At 37.7% G+C, this 18,903-nt stretch overlaps 1 protein-coding gene across 2 annotated transcripts in view; it reads left to right on the forward strand.

The window, feature by feature from the left end:
* The window catches only part of LOC126268038 (tubulin alpha-1 chain-like), a 180,979-nt gene that overhangs the window by 87,437 nt on the left and 74,639 nt on the right, over window positions 1-18,903 (forward strand). For both annotated transcript variants that reach the window (XM_049973463.1, XM_049973462.1), the window contains one exon: window positions 514-753. In XM_049973463.1, coding sequence (XP_049829420.1) covers window positions 514-753 — 240 coding nt within the window. The remainder of the gene's footprint in view (window positions 1-513; window positions 754-18,903) is intronic.

Raw genomic sequence — 18,903 nt, forward strand, 5'->3', positions numbered from 1 at the left:
AAATAATAACCTCCAAAATTATAACATCTTTATATGTTGTTTTTCCAATAACTACACTGTTGGTCAATACAATCAACAGACAAGCTACAATAATGGCAGCAACTCATCCGGGACACAGAAAAAACTGTTTCTTTACTAATATTCAAATGTTACTCCTTCGTTCTACATGAGATTATTTCATTTTTACTCTTGGAAAGAACTTATTTATAATATCAAAATCAAAGGGCTAAATGATATAAGTTTAATTGTCCTCTTTTTCCCTTGGAGTGGTAGAAGAATACCGACTTTTACAATTATGGTCAAACAGAACACTGTGATGTTGGTTCATTGTTGTTTTGTTATAGCACAGGAGGCAGCTACTTTCCAGTAATTATGCAGCAGATATTTCTCAGTTTAGGTGTTTCTGACTAGTATTATTTTTCCTCTAGCTGCTTGGAAATTTTAAATAATGACTGTATATTTACATGTACTTTGTTTGTTATATTTGGTCTTAATTTTTGTTAATTTATTTAGGTATCTACGGCTGTCGTTGAGCCATACAACTCAATCCTGATGACACACAGCAACATGGAATATTCAGATTGTTCCTTCATGGTAGATAATGAAGCTATCTATGACATCTGTCGACAGAAATTGGACATAGACAGACCAACATATAAAAATTTAAATCGTCTCATCAGTCAAGTGGTTTCTTCAGTAACAGCTTCTCTACGCTTTGATGGTGCACTTAATGTTGACTTAAATGAATTCCAGGTTAGAAACTTCCTCTTGAAAAATTGTCAAAATACTTGTAAGTACCAAGATGAACTTTGCATTATTAGTGATATACATAGCTTACATGGCACTGTAAAAAATTCATGTTCCCTACAGTTCAGTGATGATATCTTACTATAAGTTCATTCAGTCAGAGATTTCTAACATACATTTTAAATACTAACATTCAAAACTATACATGCGAATGAGCCAAAACATTGTGACCACCTGCTCAGTAGTGTATAAGTTCACCTTTGGAACACAGTAGCGCAGACATTCTGTGAAACTTGTATTCGAATAGTTCTTTGTTAATTTCTGGAGGTATGTGACACCAGCCTTCTAAATCTAAGTCGTGCAATTCATGTAAATTATGGACTGGTGGTTTGTTGACACTAAGCTGATGTCCAACAGCTACCCAGAAGTGTCTCATTGGGTTTATATCTGGCAAATTTGGTGCCAATAGATCAGCTGAGTTCAGTATCAGTCTCCTCAGACAATTGTAGAACAATTCTGGCCTTCTGGCACAGACAGCTATCCTGCTAGAAAATGTAATAGCTGCCTGGGATGACAACAAGCATGAAGGGATGCAAGTGATTCACAATAAAATTCACATAGACCACAGCTATCATGATTCTTTCAATTACTAATCCCCACCAATGGCTGGGCTGTGTCCATGGTGTAATGCATATTTTGAGCATCTGTTCATCTGGAAGATGGCATATCCAAACACACCCATGATCTGGTGTAACAGGAAGCACAATTCATCCTAGCAGATGACATACTTCCATTAATCCATGGTCCAATCCTGATTATCCTATGCCCACTGCAGCTACAGTTGTCAGTATTACTGGGCCAACATAGAATACTGGGCCAACATAGAAACATATAGGGCCAGTCTGCTGCAGAGCTACATGTTCAACAACATGTACTGAACAATGTCCTCGGAAACACTTGTGCCTGTACCAGCTTTGTACTCTATGGTAAAACCTGCCACAGACCAATGCATATCAAACTTTACAGAGTCTCCAACCTCTATGATCTCTGATGAGGCTTGGGTGCCAAACAAGCTGACACCTACTAATCGTTTCATCAAACTTTAACCATCTTCCATGGATGCTCTCAAAAGTAGCATGTGAACAACCAACCAGTTTCACCATTTTCAAGATGATAATTCTCAGACATCACATCATGACAATCTGCCCTCTGTGAAAGTCACTTACATCAGTCCATCTTGTTGCTAGAATGATTCTCTGTGCGTCTCTGCTACACTGCTATACTTTTCTTATCATTTGTTCATGTTGCATGCACACAATGTCACCTCATGGTAGACAGTGGTCATAATGTTTTGGTTCTTCAGATTATTTTGTTATTATTAGTATAAAGTACTACTAGTAGTGCTTTATATTGTATTTTCCCCACATCGAAACTAAAGCTCAAGTAAGTAAAACATCTTCCATTGTTTAAGATTGCACCTTGGTCCAAGTCTCAGTTTGGCGTTGTGTATTCTGTGCTCCTGTTGCAAGCAACTTATCATAGACATAAAACCAGAAAACCCTGTGGGAATTCCAGCTGGTAATGCTCACAGGAAGAAACAAAACACCAGTAAATGCAATTAATGAACACTTTATTGCTAAATATAGACAGACAATGAAACATGTGTGCATGATACCATTGTTTACAATGAACTGTGTGAGTCAAAAATATTCTTCCTATGGGAGGCTAAACTCACTATCAAAGAGTCTTACTTTGTAATATTTTACATCATGAATTCAACATAGGGGCAACCGATCCCACCCCCTCCAACCCCACCTCCGTGCGGGGCACTTGCAGAAGGAAGTCTCCAAAATTCACAGCTGCTGACATTATCTGGGTGCAGTTGTGCAGTGACCAGCATGCTGTGGCTGGCTACAATGCAGAACATGGCTGGAAAACAAGTGTAGTGCTGGTGTCCCTCTCCCCTGGATATCACTCACTGAGCAGCTATTTTGAAAGGCATCTTAAACTGTATGGCTTTTTGTGCACTGGGCCTCAGATCCTTTGCTTCCCATTCTTTATTTACTATCTTGACGATACCATGTTGTTCCATCCTCTATTATATTCAGTTGCTGAAAGACTATTGTCCTGTTTTGGTAGTCTTTTTCCACTCTACCAGCACCCAGCTAACTGTCAGGCGGCATATACCTGTGACCAAAGACAGGGAAATAACGTACCAGCTTATAAAATTTTCTGTTCTCTTCCATGAAGGCCATTAGTATGCACATCATTACTGTATTTTTATTTTGATTGGCGCAGGAGTCAGAAAATAAATGAATTTTGTTTAGACAATTTTCTGGCTGGAATTCCTCAAGACTTCTGAAAAATTCACTAGAACAGAGGCTACTTGGATGCATACTTTCAGTCCTGTTTTGAACCAAATATAAAAACCAATCCTTTTCTTAATCTCTACTGATAAATGAACCATGATTCTCAAATTGTGTAGCAAAACCCATCTTGAATAAAACACTTCACCTACAGAGGCTTTGGTATTAACTGATTCTGTTCTATTTCAAAACATATTTTAACCACATCTGGATTTTCCTCCTCTATTATTACACAGAACTTGTTTGCAATAAGTTTGTAGAAGATTGTCACTAACTGATTCTTTTTCTCCATATTTTGTTTCTTTTTTTAATTTCACTAAACCAGTCTTTCATTTTGAGCATGTAACACCAGACTGCTGTCCTCTGCTAGGTGTGTTGTGTATTGTTGTCACGTCTGTCAGATTTAATCATGCACCATCTAGTAACACTGAATGCAGCAGCAGTGGTGACAGTTTATCCTTTGACTTTTTCATTCTGATTTTCATTCTTCGTAATGTGTACAGAGTTTTTCCCTTTTATGAGCTACTGCTTATCATTGAGGGATGGTTCTGCTTTCAAGTATAACATCTCTAATATATTAATTCCACAGAGTTATTATGTGTTGGGTGTGTTTACTCAGTTTTAAGTTCCTACTTTTTACAGACCACGACAGTCGTATTTCAGGCACTACCACTAGGATTAATAAATACACACTATTTCAAAGTCAGGCAGCTCTAATTCTAGCTGCACCCAACAAATGGTGACCCTGATGTGATTTTAAGCTGACTAGAATTAATCTGCAATCATAATTTTAAAACAAATTTGCAAGATGACAAATGATCCAACTGTATCAAGATTATCTGTGCACTTACCCCCATTCTGGATGCATAATCCTGTACTGTGATTCACACAAGCTGAAAGGAGTTTTTATTACAGCAGCATCACTACTGATTCAATGAAGTTTGGTGTAGTAGTGAGCCAGCTAGATCCCTGCCTTGCTGCGGAAGTACAAGACACCCTAACAGCACTACCAGTGGCAAACTCTTACAACAAGCTCAAGACAGAATTAAATCAAACAGTTGCAGCCTCGCAGGAAGACATAATACGATCAAGTGTTGACATAAGAGGATACTGGAGACGGCAAACCACCATAGTACCTTCAGCAACTAAGGAGCAAGGTAGATACTGGTATTCTTCCAGATAAGTTGTTACACGTCATTTGAAGCAGCTGCCTACTACCTCAAGTCAAGGCATTAGTAGCATACAAAACAGAAATGCTATTGGACAGCGCTACAGAGCTTGCATACAGAATTGTAGAAGCCATCACTCCTGCTCATTTACCACAGTACTAGTGTTGTGCAACAGTACAACAACAACAGCAGCAGTTGTGCATGCCAAGTATAACTCTCTAGTAGCAAAGGTGAGTTAATGAGCAAAATAATCAACAAGTGGTTGTCTCAGAGCAGTATCAGAAATGATAGAGGGTGACAACATAGAAGATCAAGGAGCCATTCATTGCCTAGTACTATGTCTTCTAATACAGAGCATCTATTATGCTGATACCATCACAAGCTTGGAGAACAGCTTTGAAAGAGTACTGCAAAATGGTCCTTTCCCAAATACCAGCAGTAGTGACTCATAGGCACAGCTAACAGCCTGCCAACACTGCAGCAACTGTTTATTGGCGACAGGAGATTTGGTCCAAAATATTTGGCAAACACTGGTCCTGATTTAAGTTTATCACCATAAACTTCAGCTCAGATGGTCTTCTGTTTGTCAGTGATGAACAACTCTTCCAAATTGCTGTATGGAACAAAAGAGTGCAGTTGGATTTTGGACTGCATAGCTTTTTCATCTGGGACTTCACTGTTGCTGATATCTCAGAAACAATCATAGGTGATGATCTTCTGGTTTATTACCATCTGCTGCCAGATGTTATGAATGCTCAGCTCATTGACAGTGTTACTGGACTGTCTACTACAAGGATTTTGTCAGTGTGTGCAAGTGCACAGTGCAACACTAACACAAGTGAATGATTGTAAGTAAGCCTCTCTGTCTCAGCAATTCCCTGCTTTGACTTGATCTGCAGGTGCTCCTAAACAAGTGCTACACAATATAGTGCAGCATATTAAAACTACTGATGGGCCACCAGTATCATGGAGACTCAGCAGTTGCCACCCTATTTCATAGCTATTACTAAAGCCGAGTTCAACACCGTGCTCACAAAAGGCATTATTCAACTGATTAGCTTATCTGAGAATATGTACATGATCTTTGGCTTATGAAATGCTGCTCAGATGTGGCAACAATTCATTGATTCAAAACTGCAAGGACTGCCATATTAATTTGCGTACCTCAATGATATTCTTATCTTCTTGGCCAACAAGGGGCATAACCAACAACATCTTACTCAAGTATTCAGGCATTTAGAGCAGAATGGTGTTGTCTTGTACACAGCTAAGTGTGTGTTCAGGCAATCTGAGATTACTTTCCTTGGTCATCAGATATCTTGCACAGGCTCCCAGCCATTTGTGTAGGTACATGGTGAAAGACCTCAGGAAATCATAATGTTAAAATTTATTGAAAACAAAAGATGCCACACCGATCAACCATAAGCATTGGCAAAGACGTTAATCATGAATGCATGGTAAGGCACAGACAAATGAAGAAAAATAAACCATCATTCATTTTTCCTTGAACATGATTTTGTTTCTGACTCTCTCATATGTAGAAGTTTCTGTTAAGAAGTGCGATTTGGAATATGACGGGCTACAAGTGTTTTGTATTGTATATGGTTTGAAATAAGAGAAGTTTTGATATCTTTATTAAGTATTTTTTACTGAAGTGAAGTGGAACCAAGTAAGGAGGATTTTATTATTTTTGACATGCACTGGTGTCCTTGAAGTCTGTTGCCTGCATCTACAATTAAAATGAAGTCCAGTTAGCCAGAAATTGTTCAAGCACAAGATTTCTAATAATGCAATTGTAATATACTTTAGATTAATTTTTCTTTCCATGCATATATGTATTATTATTATTATTATTATTATTATTATAACACAGCTGGTGAGCTGAGTGCCAGGACGTCAGGGCACTGGTTGTGAGTAGGGTTTGTTAATTATCGTTATAGTAAGAAATTTCTATGACATTGTTATTAGTCATAAAAACTAATTGTCGGTATTTTCTGTTTGCATGAAACACAGCAGGGAGAAAGTAAAGCAAAACGGCAAAAATTGGGGAGAAAATTATGAAAAGGAATAAGAATTGGACACAGGTTATGTAAAATTTTCCATAGTAAGCCATTTTTTTCTGTGCAGTCCACCATCACAAGGACCTATGCCGAACATAAACAGAAACAGTCAGTCGCATCAGTGGCCAATGTGCGGCAACAGTGTCATACCTTACATAGGTACCACTAACTGAGAATGCTTCATATTTCGTTGGGCAAAAGTGGAAAAAATTATGGCCTCACAGGGCATGAAACTTATAAGCCTTTTTCACCCAGAAGCAAGCCCAGTAGAATGAGTCTTTAAAGAAATTAATCAATTTATTAGGACATACACCCCTCATAAACACAACTGATGGGTAGAATACATAACTCCTTTCATGCAGTTTGTCAATAACTTTCCACATTCTTCAACAGGTTTCACACCTAACAAACTGCTGCTCTGGACAAAACAAACAAATTAACAGGAGTTGCACACACCAAAAGTACCCATTACATAAATGACACTACAAGACAAAATCAAACAAGTCATGATTACAGTAGAAAACAGGGCCGAGTATAGAAAGAAAATTTATAATAAGAAACTGCAACATGTTACACAGTTTTTGAAGGGCAATGAGTCCTCTTAAGGCTGCACCCTAAATAGATAAAATTTGGTAAGCTGAATAATAAGTGGCAATTACACTATTCAGGACCATATGTAATTTCCAAAATGCTATACCCTGGGATGTACAGATTAGTCCAAAGGAAAACAGGGAGAGACAAGGGTCTCCACCCTCACAAAGATATAAAGCTTTTATGGAATGATGAAGCAAGGTAGAATTTTTTCTTTCTGTCACACGATAATTGTACATAATGTACATAACTTCAAGTGTAGTTTTTCTTCTGGTGTGTATTTTGAGATAAAGTAATGTGTATAGGCATAAGTAGTTCTTTTGATTTGTACACATTGGCATAAAATTAACAGCAATAAGAAGTAATACATCACTTCATGCAAAGTGGAAGTATAAACTAAATTAGCTTATGGCTCAGCTGTCTGCACTCAACAATATGTGCTGATGTCAGTGTTGGGTGGGCATGTGTGACAGTCTGGCAGAAGGCACGACCAAATAGGAATGTGATATGTACATGTACTTAAATACAAAGTAAACAGAAATACTATGCAATTACATCTACTGTCTAAGAACTAAGGAACCTGTTGATAAAGGTACACAGAGATTTAATTAAGTAGTAAACTATATACAACATATTTACAAGCAAAAGAAAGCATTATGAAAATATTATATATGAGACGTGTAAGCTAAGGAGAAATGACAAAATACCATAAGAAATGTCAAATCATTTTCTTTGCCGGGTAAATAATAATAAAGATTAACAGAATAAATGAATGTCTATGAATTTAAACAAAGTATGGAAATATCTGCAAAAGGTCGTAATGACCAAATGTATCTGTGGCTATCAAGCTACCTAATGCAATTAGTTTTACGTTTTTTCCTTTCAGTGACCAGAGTTTCATCAGGGTGCAGAAGAAGAAAATTATGTCAAGAGTAGCAGGTACCAAATGAAGAAACAGGCTGCACCTCAAGCAAACAATATAGTTATAAGCACATTTATACAAAGGTGATGAGGCAAATCAAAAATGAAATACACATCCTCACAGTATATCTCCATGACATTTATCAGTACCTATTCACTGCAGAGTACACGTAAACAATTAGGGATGTGATTTTTACAAAAAAAAAAAAACAATTAATTTTTATCATGTCATATGAAAGCTTGAATAATGACATTTCCAGGTATTTGAGAAAGATAAATCTATGATGATTAAAACTTCATATTTCACACCAAGCTACACATGAATTGAAGTAAACAGTACTAGCACATGAAGAAACAACATGATACTATGTGGATAATTAGTCAGTACACATTATTACGATGAAACAAAAGTCCCTTGGCAGCTAGTCCATGACTGTGCAAGTAACATTTCCTCACAAATCCTTGAACCAGTATATGAGTATTTCCTTTCTTCTCTCCCAAACAAAGGAGGTGGTGCCAAGTGCAGTTAGGCTAGCAATGTGTAATGTTTTAGTCCTATTTCCAGTATTTTTCTCCATCCTCTACCTAAGGAAGAAATGAGCTCCCATAAGTGAGAAACATCTATCTATAAAATGAAGTATAAATGTATTATAAGTGGGTATTGTATCATAATAATGTGTTATGTAATTAATTTGTATATGTGATGTGAATTATGATAAGTTAAAACTAACAAACAAACTGTAGTAACATAACCCAGTTAAAGAAAATTTTATGACAGTTTAAAACTTAAGAAATTTATGTTCGTAGTATAAGTGATGGATGGAATGTCAGCCATAGGTATAAGCTATCATCTTATGTACATTGTTGTAACTCAATACTTGTATGTATTTGCATTGGAAACCAAACTTCATGTGAAGAAATGAACTTTAAAGACAAGCAATTTATATAATGTTTTGGACTGCTACATGTGTCGTTCAACAATTGGATGGTCAAGTGTGGTGACATTAACATGCGTGTGAAACGAAATAATTTCTGAGTATCATGGCTCACAACACTCGAGACGTTACTAAGTGAACTATAGTTCTTTGACCCAGTACTTACCTTGTTGACAGATGCTGTTGACCAGGGTTTTCTCACTGAAAATGTAACTATGATGGGTAATAATGACATCCAGGCCATAAAAATGGAGATCTTCTGCCACAGCATTGGATTTTTGAACAATAAAAGTAAACACACACCCACTGCATCCAGAATGAAGACAAACACCATGGCAATTCTTCAAAATGTGGTACTCAGCTGAAAGTGTGACACTCAGTGTGAAATCATCACTAAGAAAATGAGTGCATGCACATGTGACGGTAGCATCTAACATGTTGACCATTAGTAACTAGTTCTTAGCCATCAAATCTGCCAGTGCACAAGTGCGAAACATGCCAGCAGTGCAGAAGCAAACTGAACATTTTTGTCAGCATGCTAAATTCAAATATGTATGGACTATCATATTATGTATATAATCTTTTAATTTCTTGTAGTCGTCTAACATACATAGGATAAGCTGACATATCCATTCCATTAAATAAAAGAGAAGCTGACAAATAAAGGGCCTCAATCCCTATCAACAGATGCAAATAGGTACATTAAAAAAATATTTAAAAATAAAATTAAAAAAAAACACTGTACATTTCCATACCATGTCAACATACAGTTGTAACATTCCAGGCTAATTGGACCACTCCTGCATTATGCATTACTAGATTAATAATCTTACATCTCCAGCTATAATTAAATTCAATTACTTTTCAATAATAGGAAAAAGGCTTTTAGAAGAATAATAGCAATACCAAACAATAGTAGTTACAATATCCTTTGTATCATAAACAATCAAAATCAGATTCAAAAAATTAATATATGTAAAATTTTTAGATAAAAGAATAATGTGTTTCATTCTCATCATCTGTAAATGGTAGAAATTAACAAAACATAGATAATTGATCATTTAGCATTGTTAGTATGCTTATTTCTACTATTTTTATGTGTTTAGAAAATTTCTTAAACTTGTTCTAGCAAAGCAGGGAATATTATAGAGTGTTTGATAATGTTGTTAAACTATTTCATATTATAAATTATGTTTTTCATTATTATAACCAGTAGTACGTTGTAGGAAGAGTATAAATATTCGGCCTGAAGTATTGTTAGGGCAGATGAGTGCTGCACCCACAAGAAGACAGATCTGTGCATACAGTTGAGATAAATTCTTGGTGCATGATTCAGGACTGGATTTACAATAGAGCAACTCGTGTGTTGGATAGCATATTAGAACAGTGCAGTGACAGATTATTTTGGAATGTTAAACAGTTTGATTTAATATTGCAAAAGGCAGAGTGGTATGTGACTTTATATTCATACTTTGTTTAGTATTGATGTTGAATAATGCAATGGACCTCACACATGCATTTCTATCAGATTACTGCATCTGGACTACTTAATATCGCTAGTGTAGTATGTGCTACCATCGGTTATCTGTAGTGGTAACAATGAGGCTTATTACACCCAAGATTGATCAGGAGCTCATAAGATACAGGTTTTGAAGTGAATAAATCTATGTACTTACTGTACTTCAGTTGTGGCCCACGTCATTGTAGTGAAATCCATTATGGTATCCTGCATTTATTGAACAAGCATATTTTAGCTTATGTATGCAGTCGTTGAGGGACACCAAATGCAAGATATTCACAGGTATTTAAACCATTTTTTAACTGCTCACTAACCGGTGGAACACTACACAGTGTGGGGGCAATTGGTGAAAACCCCCAGGATATCATAAAGTTAAAATTTATTAAAAGCAAAAAATGAAACACCGATCAACTTTAAGCATTGGCAAAGACGTTAATTATGATTGCACAGTAAGGTGCAGACAAATGAAGGAAAAAAAATCATCATTCATGTTTCCTTGTACATGATTTTGCTTGTATATAGAAATTTCTGCTAAGAAGTGAGGTTCAAAGTACGATGGGATCCAAGTGTTTTGTACCATATATGGTTTTGAAATAAGAGTAGTTTTGATATCAGTATAAAGTATTTTTTATTGAAGTGAAGTGGAACCAAGTAAGGACGAAACTTCCTGGCAGATTAAAACTGTGTACCTGACCAAGACTCGAACTCGGGTCCTATGCCTTTCGTGGGCAAGTGCTGTACCATCTGAGCTAACGAAGCATGACTCACGGCCAGTACTCACAGCTTTACTACTGCCAGTATCTCGTCTCCTACCTTCCAAACTTTACAGAAGCTCTCCTGCGAACTTGCAGAACTAGCACTCCTGAAAGAAAGGATATTGCGAAGACATGGCTTAGCCACAGCCTGGGGGATGTTTCCAGAATGAGGTCCTGAGTTCAAGTCTCGGTCAGGCACACAGTTTTAATCTACCAGGAAGTTTCATATCAGCGCACACTCTGCTGCAGACTGAAAATCTCATTCAAGTAAGGAGGATTTTCTTTTTTTGACATGTATTGGTGTCCTTGAAGCCTGTTGCCTACATCTACAATTGAAATGTAAGAGAGGAAATCCAATTAGCCAAAAATTGTATAAGCACAACATTACTAATAATGCAATTGTAATATAATTTAGATCAATTTTTCTTTCCATTCATATATGTAGTAGTAGTAGTAATTTTTTTTATTATTATAAAAGACGTTATTCGAAAAGGTTGAAGCCATCCTGCAGATACTGAAGCCAAACACTGCTAAATAATTATGTCAGTTCCTAGGAATGTTGAATTTGTATCATTTCCATGTTCCAAATTCAGCAGAACTACAGGAACCATTAACTTCAGCAATTGCTGACACAAAGGTTAAAGGCAGTACTCCAGATCAGAGGACAGATATGATGTTCTCCACTTTCAGTGTTGCAAAACAGAGTGTGATGAATGTTGTGCTTCTCACGCACTCCAAGTTTAATGTACCCATAGCACTTGTGGTGGATGCAAGTTAGAGAGCTATCTGTGCAATTTTGGAACAATTGTCAGATGGCTCATGAGAACCAGTTACTTACTATTCTCACAAACTGTCACCTTCACGGCAGAAGAGGACTGCCTATGACTGTGAACTTCTTGCTATCTATGAAGCAGTCAAGGCCTTTGGGCACAGACACAAGTGAGGGAATTTACCATCTACATAGGTCATAAGCCATTGACTTATGCCTTCAAGTGGAACAGCAACAATTGCTCATCTCATCAGTATAATCACCTAGAATTAATAGCTCAATTTAGCACAAACATCAAGCACATTTTCAGAATTGACAATGTTGTTGCTGATTGCCTCCCATGTGTCAAAAATGTGTAAAGTCCTATGGATTTCATAGATCTTGTCCAGGTAAAAGAAAATGACCAGAAGCTCCAGAGCTTCCTAAATGACACTGCATCTGTTTACAGTTGCAGCTCGTCAACATTCCTGCTGTTGAAATCATGCTGTATTGCAATGTCTCTCAGGGAAAACCTCTTCCCTTACTATCAGTTGCATTTCATAGACAAGCCTTCAACAGCCACCACAACATTTTGCCTGGTGTTGAAGCATTTTGTCTGGCTTGCAATGGAAAAAGACCGCCATGAGTGGACACATACATGTGTGCAATACCAATGTAGCGAAGTGCCTCACCCCATCCGTGTGATGGTTAGCGATTTCCCTGACACAGCTATAAATTTGCACACATGTATATTGATGCAATAGGACTGTTCCTCCATCAGACAGCCAATGGCACTTTCTTATTATGATTGATTGGTTGGAAGCAGTGCCAGTAGACAACATATCTGCAGGAACATAAGCTTCTGCTTTTGTATTGGCATGGTTTTCTAAGTTTGGTTACTCACTGTCCATTACTACTGACCACAGCCACAATTTTAGTCTGAGTTATTCATCTAACTTGCAAAGTTCTGTGGATACATGCACCACAAAACCACCAACTATATCATCTGGCATGTAATGGTATGATTGAGTGATGACGTCATTCCTTTAAAGCTGCACTCACATGTCATGATGCTAACTGGATGACCACTCTTTGTATAGTTCCCATTTGTCTGCAGAACATGTACAAACCAGACACAAGCCCTCATCAGTGGAACTTGTTTATGCCAAACGATTACCTCTAGCAGGAGAATTTACTGATGCAAATTCTCTGCAGCCATCTACTAAAGGCCAACCAGACTTCAAACATCATCTAAAGGACCACAGTGCTTGTATCCATCCTCACAGAGCTCTAAGATGTGGCATGCCACCCAGTTACATGGATCAGGATTTCATCAGTTGCTCTCATGTTATGCTACTCATAGAGAATGTGAAATCTTCCTTTAAACCTCCTTATACTAGTCCACACCAAGTTTTGAGAAGAGGTTCTTGTACACTGAACATTGTGGTGAAAGGCAAGAATGAAATCATTTCTCGTGGTGATGTCAAGCCTGTGTACATCTTCCAGGATGCACTACCAGCTGGAGCACCAACAAAGACAACCTCATTTTCCAGTACCAGCACCACAATCACAATCACAGGTGCAACAACTGCCTTCATGCAGAACTGCAACCATTGCACACAACTCAATCCAGACATGGCATGCACCATATTGTCTCAGTCAGGCTATACTTCCCTTAAGGAAGCTGATGAAGCTTTGAAACTTCCTGGAAGATTAAAACTGTCTTCCAGACCGAGACCTGAACTCCGGACCATTGTCTATGTGTGTTGTGTGTTGTTGTTGCAGCTGTAAGATTTAATTACACACCAGCCAATGACACTGTATTCAGTCTCTAAATTTTGCATTCCATTTTACATTCTCAGAGTTATCCCCATTATGAGCTACTACTTATCAGTCAGAGACAGTTCTATTTTCAAGTATAATGTCTCCTGAAAATTTCTGGCACATTAAAACTGTGTGCCAGATGGAGACTCAAACTCAGGACATTTGCCTTTCGCAGGCAAGTGCTCTACTAACTGAGTTACCTGAGCATGACTCACACCCCATCCTCATAGCTTTACTTCCGCCAGTACCTCATCTCCCACCTTCCAGAGTTCACAGAAGCTCACTGTGATGCTACGGAACTAGCACTTCTGGAAGACATGGCTTGCAACAGCCTGGGGAATGTTACAAGAATGAAATATTCACTCTGCTGAGGAGTGTGTAGTGATACAAGACTTCCTGGCAGATTAAAACTGTATGCTCGTCTGAGACTCAAACTCAGGACATTTACCTTTCACAAGTAAGTGCTCTACCAGCTGAGCTACCCAAGCATGACTCATGCCTCATCTTCACAGCTTTACTTTTGTCAGTACCTCATCTCCTACCTTCCTTCCTCACAGGGGAGCTTCAGTGACGTTTGGAAGGTAGGCGACAAGGTACTGGCAGAAGTGAAGCTGTGAGGATGGGGCATGAGTCATGCTTGGGTAGCTCAGTTGGTAGAGCACTTGCCCATGAAAGATCCCGATTTCGAGTCTCTGTCCAGCACACAATTTAATCTGCCAAGAAGTTTCATATCAGCACACACTCTGCTGCAGAGTAAAAATTTCATTTGGAAATAATGTCTCCTACTCCATTTATTGATCAGAGCTATTTAAATAAAGTTCCTTCTTTTCACTGATCATGAGAATGATATTGTAGGTATTACCACTTGGTTTAATGAATACATGCTAGACAAAGATTAGACAGCTCTAATTCTAGCTGCACCTGACAAGCATGAACCACATTTATGTGAATTTAATGCACACTTTTTTTTAATCAAATGCAGAATTCAAAATTGAGGTGAGCTTAAGGTTCAGTGGGTCATTAGATTCCATTATAAACTTGAACCCATCATTCACCAACAACATCCTTGAAATTTAGGATTTGTTCCTTATGGCACAATGCATTTTTGCAATTCTCAGCTTCATTACATTAGTGTTGGCTTATTACTGCATAGTATATTTGCAGTAGGCAATCAGAAAATGCAAGACAAGCAGAGATGAACATCATATGATGCCACTTTCAAGCATAAAGTAGTTCTTTACGCTGAAAAATGTGGTAACAGGAGTGCAGGATGAGGGCTCAGTGTAGTTGTGAGTAACATTTGCTCATTGAAGAAATGGAAATTGGCATTATTTGCAACTACCACTACTAGAAAGAAATTTCCTGGCTCCTGAAAAGAAAGACATCATCACACTGGAGAAGTAGTTTCAGAATTTGTCCATGAATGGAGAAAGAACCCTGTGACTAGTGACACCATAAGAAACCATGCAAAAGAGATGACTGCAGTTTTAATACACTGAGACAAGATATTATGGCTAGCCATTCATGGGTTGATTACTTTATGAAAGGTCAGGCTTATCTCTATGGCACTACATGACAATATGCCAAAAGCTTCCACAGGATTTTGAAGAAAACCTTCAAGAATTTCAGTGTATGTCATCAAAATTGAGAAACAGAAAAAGTTTTCAATGGACCAAACAGGCAATGCTGATGAGATGCCAGTTTGGTTTGATATGCCATCTAATTACATGGGTATTAAGAAGGCGAATAAAGATGTTACCATCAAAACATCAGGTTGTGAGAAACAGAGCATAACTGTTAGGGGGTGACGGCACTGCTTGAAATCCAGAGAATGGAATGGGTGGCTGAAACTTTAACATTTAACTGGCTCCAAAATATATGGCAACTCTGTCCTGGTGGGCTTTCCAAACTACTATCAATGGTTTGTCTTGATGCATTTCATGGCCATCGCACTGACAATTTAAAACAGAAGATCCACAGCCTACCCAATAACCTGATTATCATTCCTGGAGGAATGATGTATGTATTACAATCCCTGGACATTAGTACAAAAAACCTTTCAAAGGTTATGTTGAGAAACAGTATGAAAAAATGGTTTTGTGAACCAAAAAGTGAACTGATCCCAAAAGGAAAAATTAAGCATACTGCAGCCCACATTATTGCACATTGCGTGTTGGCTGCCTGGAAAAGCATTGAAGCACCAGTGATCATAAAATCACTCAAGAAATGCTGTTTTTCAGATACCCTAGATAGAAGTGGAGATGGTATACTCTGGAATGACACCAAGGATGACAGAGAAAGAGGAAGTAAATCTGTTTCTGATGTAGACTCCTCTGAAGACACCAATAATAAGGACATTAGTGAATAACGATGAATAACACCTGTATTTATTGAATGTTTGCATGTCATGTAGGTAATCAGTTAAGACATTCTTTCCTAATAATGACAGTGTCACATAACAGTGAGTTCATGTATTCATCCATTGTTGTGTAAAATAAATCTAGCCTGCCAGTGATGTCCCAACAAACCCATTTTTATGATTTTAATTTTGAAAATTGAGACTACATATTACATTCAGTGGCACATTACACTCGTATAAATATGGTATCTGTATAGGGTGCTTTAAATGGCAAATTAGAACAGTAGTAGAAAATATGTAAAGACCAACTAGGAATACGTGAAAGTTCTCATTTTTTACAGAAATATTCCTATATTTTGATTGTATTCAGCTTTGATTGTAAATATCTTCATTTGGATTTTTTCCTTGAATAGTAGCTCCCTCTACACTTATATGTTTTGATATCATTATTTATCGCTTGTGTAACTTCCTTACCTTTGGAAGTCCTGTAGTCACCACCTTGGTTTTCAGTCAGTAACTTCCTTATTACAATTATTGGCCAAATTTGAGAGTCTGTCTTTGGACATCCCTTGTTGCTTTACATGTTGCCATGCATTCAGATACTATCAAGCCATCTTTTGTCCTTCTGCTGTACTTTGTCAAAGCAGTATTCCTCCTTTTTGCTTGTTTCTTGATGTTCCTGCTTTTTGGTGATGTGGCTATCATGTATTTGAGTAAGAGTTGATCCTAGTCCATTGTGTTTAAACTCTTCACATGATGATAAAAAGTTGTGATATGATTATAAGTGAGATCAACTGCTCTTTCTTCTTTTCCTTGTAAGGTTTTTGGATCCACCAGCATATTTGGTATCCCACATAAACAGGCAATAGCTTTCATTTCCATGTTCTTGTTGGACTTTCGGATGCTTTCATTCGAACGTGGACTTTGTAACTCCTGAGCCCTCATTTACTTCTTTTTCTTTGGGTCATTTGTACTAACTTCCATTCTATAGTTTAATAGTTACTCTTAAACTGCAGACTTCTCTCTGACAAAGAGCTGAGCTGATGTTGTAGAGTAAACCACTAATGTCTGCTCCCTCCCTCCCTCCCTCTCTCTCTCTCTCTCTCTCTCTCTCTCTCTCTCTCTCTCTCTCCCCCCCTCCTTTTTTTTGTGTTTATTGACTTTTGCTTTAACTCGCTGAAAGCAACTTATGGTTCTCAACACCCTGTAACAACAGCAAATATCAGATTTTGGCCAAGCCTTTTCAACAGATCATGCAAGAAGCTTGATTTGTAATTACCCAAATCTGAATTTTTATATTGAGCATCTATCGACTTTTGAAAAATAATAAATAAATAAATAAGTAAATAAAATGCTCCTCTGTTGTCATTGACCAAATAGTCTGAGAGACCAGCAAACATTATAAGTTGGCCTCATTTTACAGGTAATCTTGGGGTTAAAGCACTGGAGTGTGTTAGGGCAATAGTATTTATTCAGTCTTATTCAAGTACACCACTTTGCTGCTACACCCAAAACTGTTTCAACCAGTGTCTCAACTGTAGTGTGTAAAATCTGGAACTGTTCATAAATGTTACACAAGTGTCACAGCATTATGGCAACACAATCTGGCATCATCTGTTCCAGCATGGCAACTGTTGTTGTCAATGTCAGTGTTATGTGCACTCTTTCAGCCAAATTTATCAACATATTAATTAATGGCTCTGAGCACTATGGGACTTAACATCTATGGTCATCAGTCCCTTAGAACTTAGAACTACTTAAACCTAACTAACCTAAGGACAGCACACAACACTCAGTCATCACAAGGCAGAGAAAATCCTTGACCCCTCTGGGAATCAAACCCGGGAACCCGGGCGTGGGAAGCGAGAACGCTACCTCATGACCACGAGCTGCGGACAACACATTAATTGGTTAACCTTCATGTACTATCAATGCTGCTTGAACTTGTGGCAGTAGCTGTTGTGCAATTTTTAAAACAAATTGTTCAAAAGTGTAAGTGTGTCTTATCATACTTTGTAGATGCCACCAAAATTTTAAAGAGTTTTGTTGCCTCACTTTTCTTGGTAAAGCACTTGTCTGACCCTTTGTTCTGGCAGTTTGGCTCAGTGAGCAATTAATTCCATTTTTAAAGCAATGTAAGCTTTATGACGTGGTGGATGCATAATAACATTCAGCACTAATGCTTTCTCCCACTCTCTCTTGCCATTCACTAGGTAACTTGTTCATCATCACTGATAACTTGTTGGTACATGAAAATATTTTCCATAACAATGGACAGCAAATATATTGTTGGTGAGGGATAAATGGTGTGGCTTACAGCTGCAGACACAGCATTGGAAGAACCACTTGTGTCAACAGATAGACAGTTTACTGATTCTGAGCATGGTCACGATGTAGAATAAATCATCACAGAAGACAATATTTTCAAATCCAGCTTAATGCCATCTCCTGGCATCTGGCACATCAGGTTTCTCATTCAGAAATTACTTTTGAATGTTTGTTCTTTGCAAGAAGAGTAAGCTACGTCTTTTATAGAGAAACATGTAAATAGTATGTATTTAAATTTGACAGTCACAACCCTAGAGCCTACAGAGACTGAAATTTATTGTTCCACGATACTGTTGCTCACACTGGTCGAGATTGCACAACTGTCATGTGAATATGGAATCACTGAGTTCAGAATACTGAACATCATGCAGAATCTCAGTGGTCCCATGCAACTAGCCTCTGAAGGTAAGAGATTCTTTTTTCTTTGCAGTGAAACAAATGTCCACACGGACAGTATCTCTGCTGTTTTTCAGAGCATGTACTTTGTCCTTCATAACAGCACACTCAATAAACAGGGTGGAAAGTTCAGAAATGTTGATTGATCAAAATAATTGGCATCTAGCCAGTAAGGTTCTTCTTCA

Source organism: Schistocerca gregaria, chromosome 4 (assembly GCF_023897955.1).
Source record: "Schistocerca gregaria isolate iqSchGreg1 chromosome 4, iqSchGreg1.2, whole genome shotgun sequence".
Lineage (NCBI taxonomy): Eukaryota > Metazoa > Arthropoda > Insecta > Orthoptera > Acrididae > Schistocerca > Schistocerca gregaria.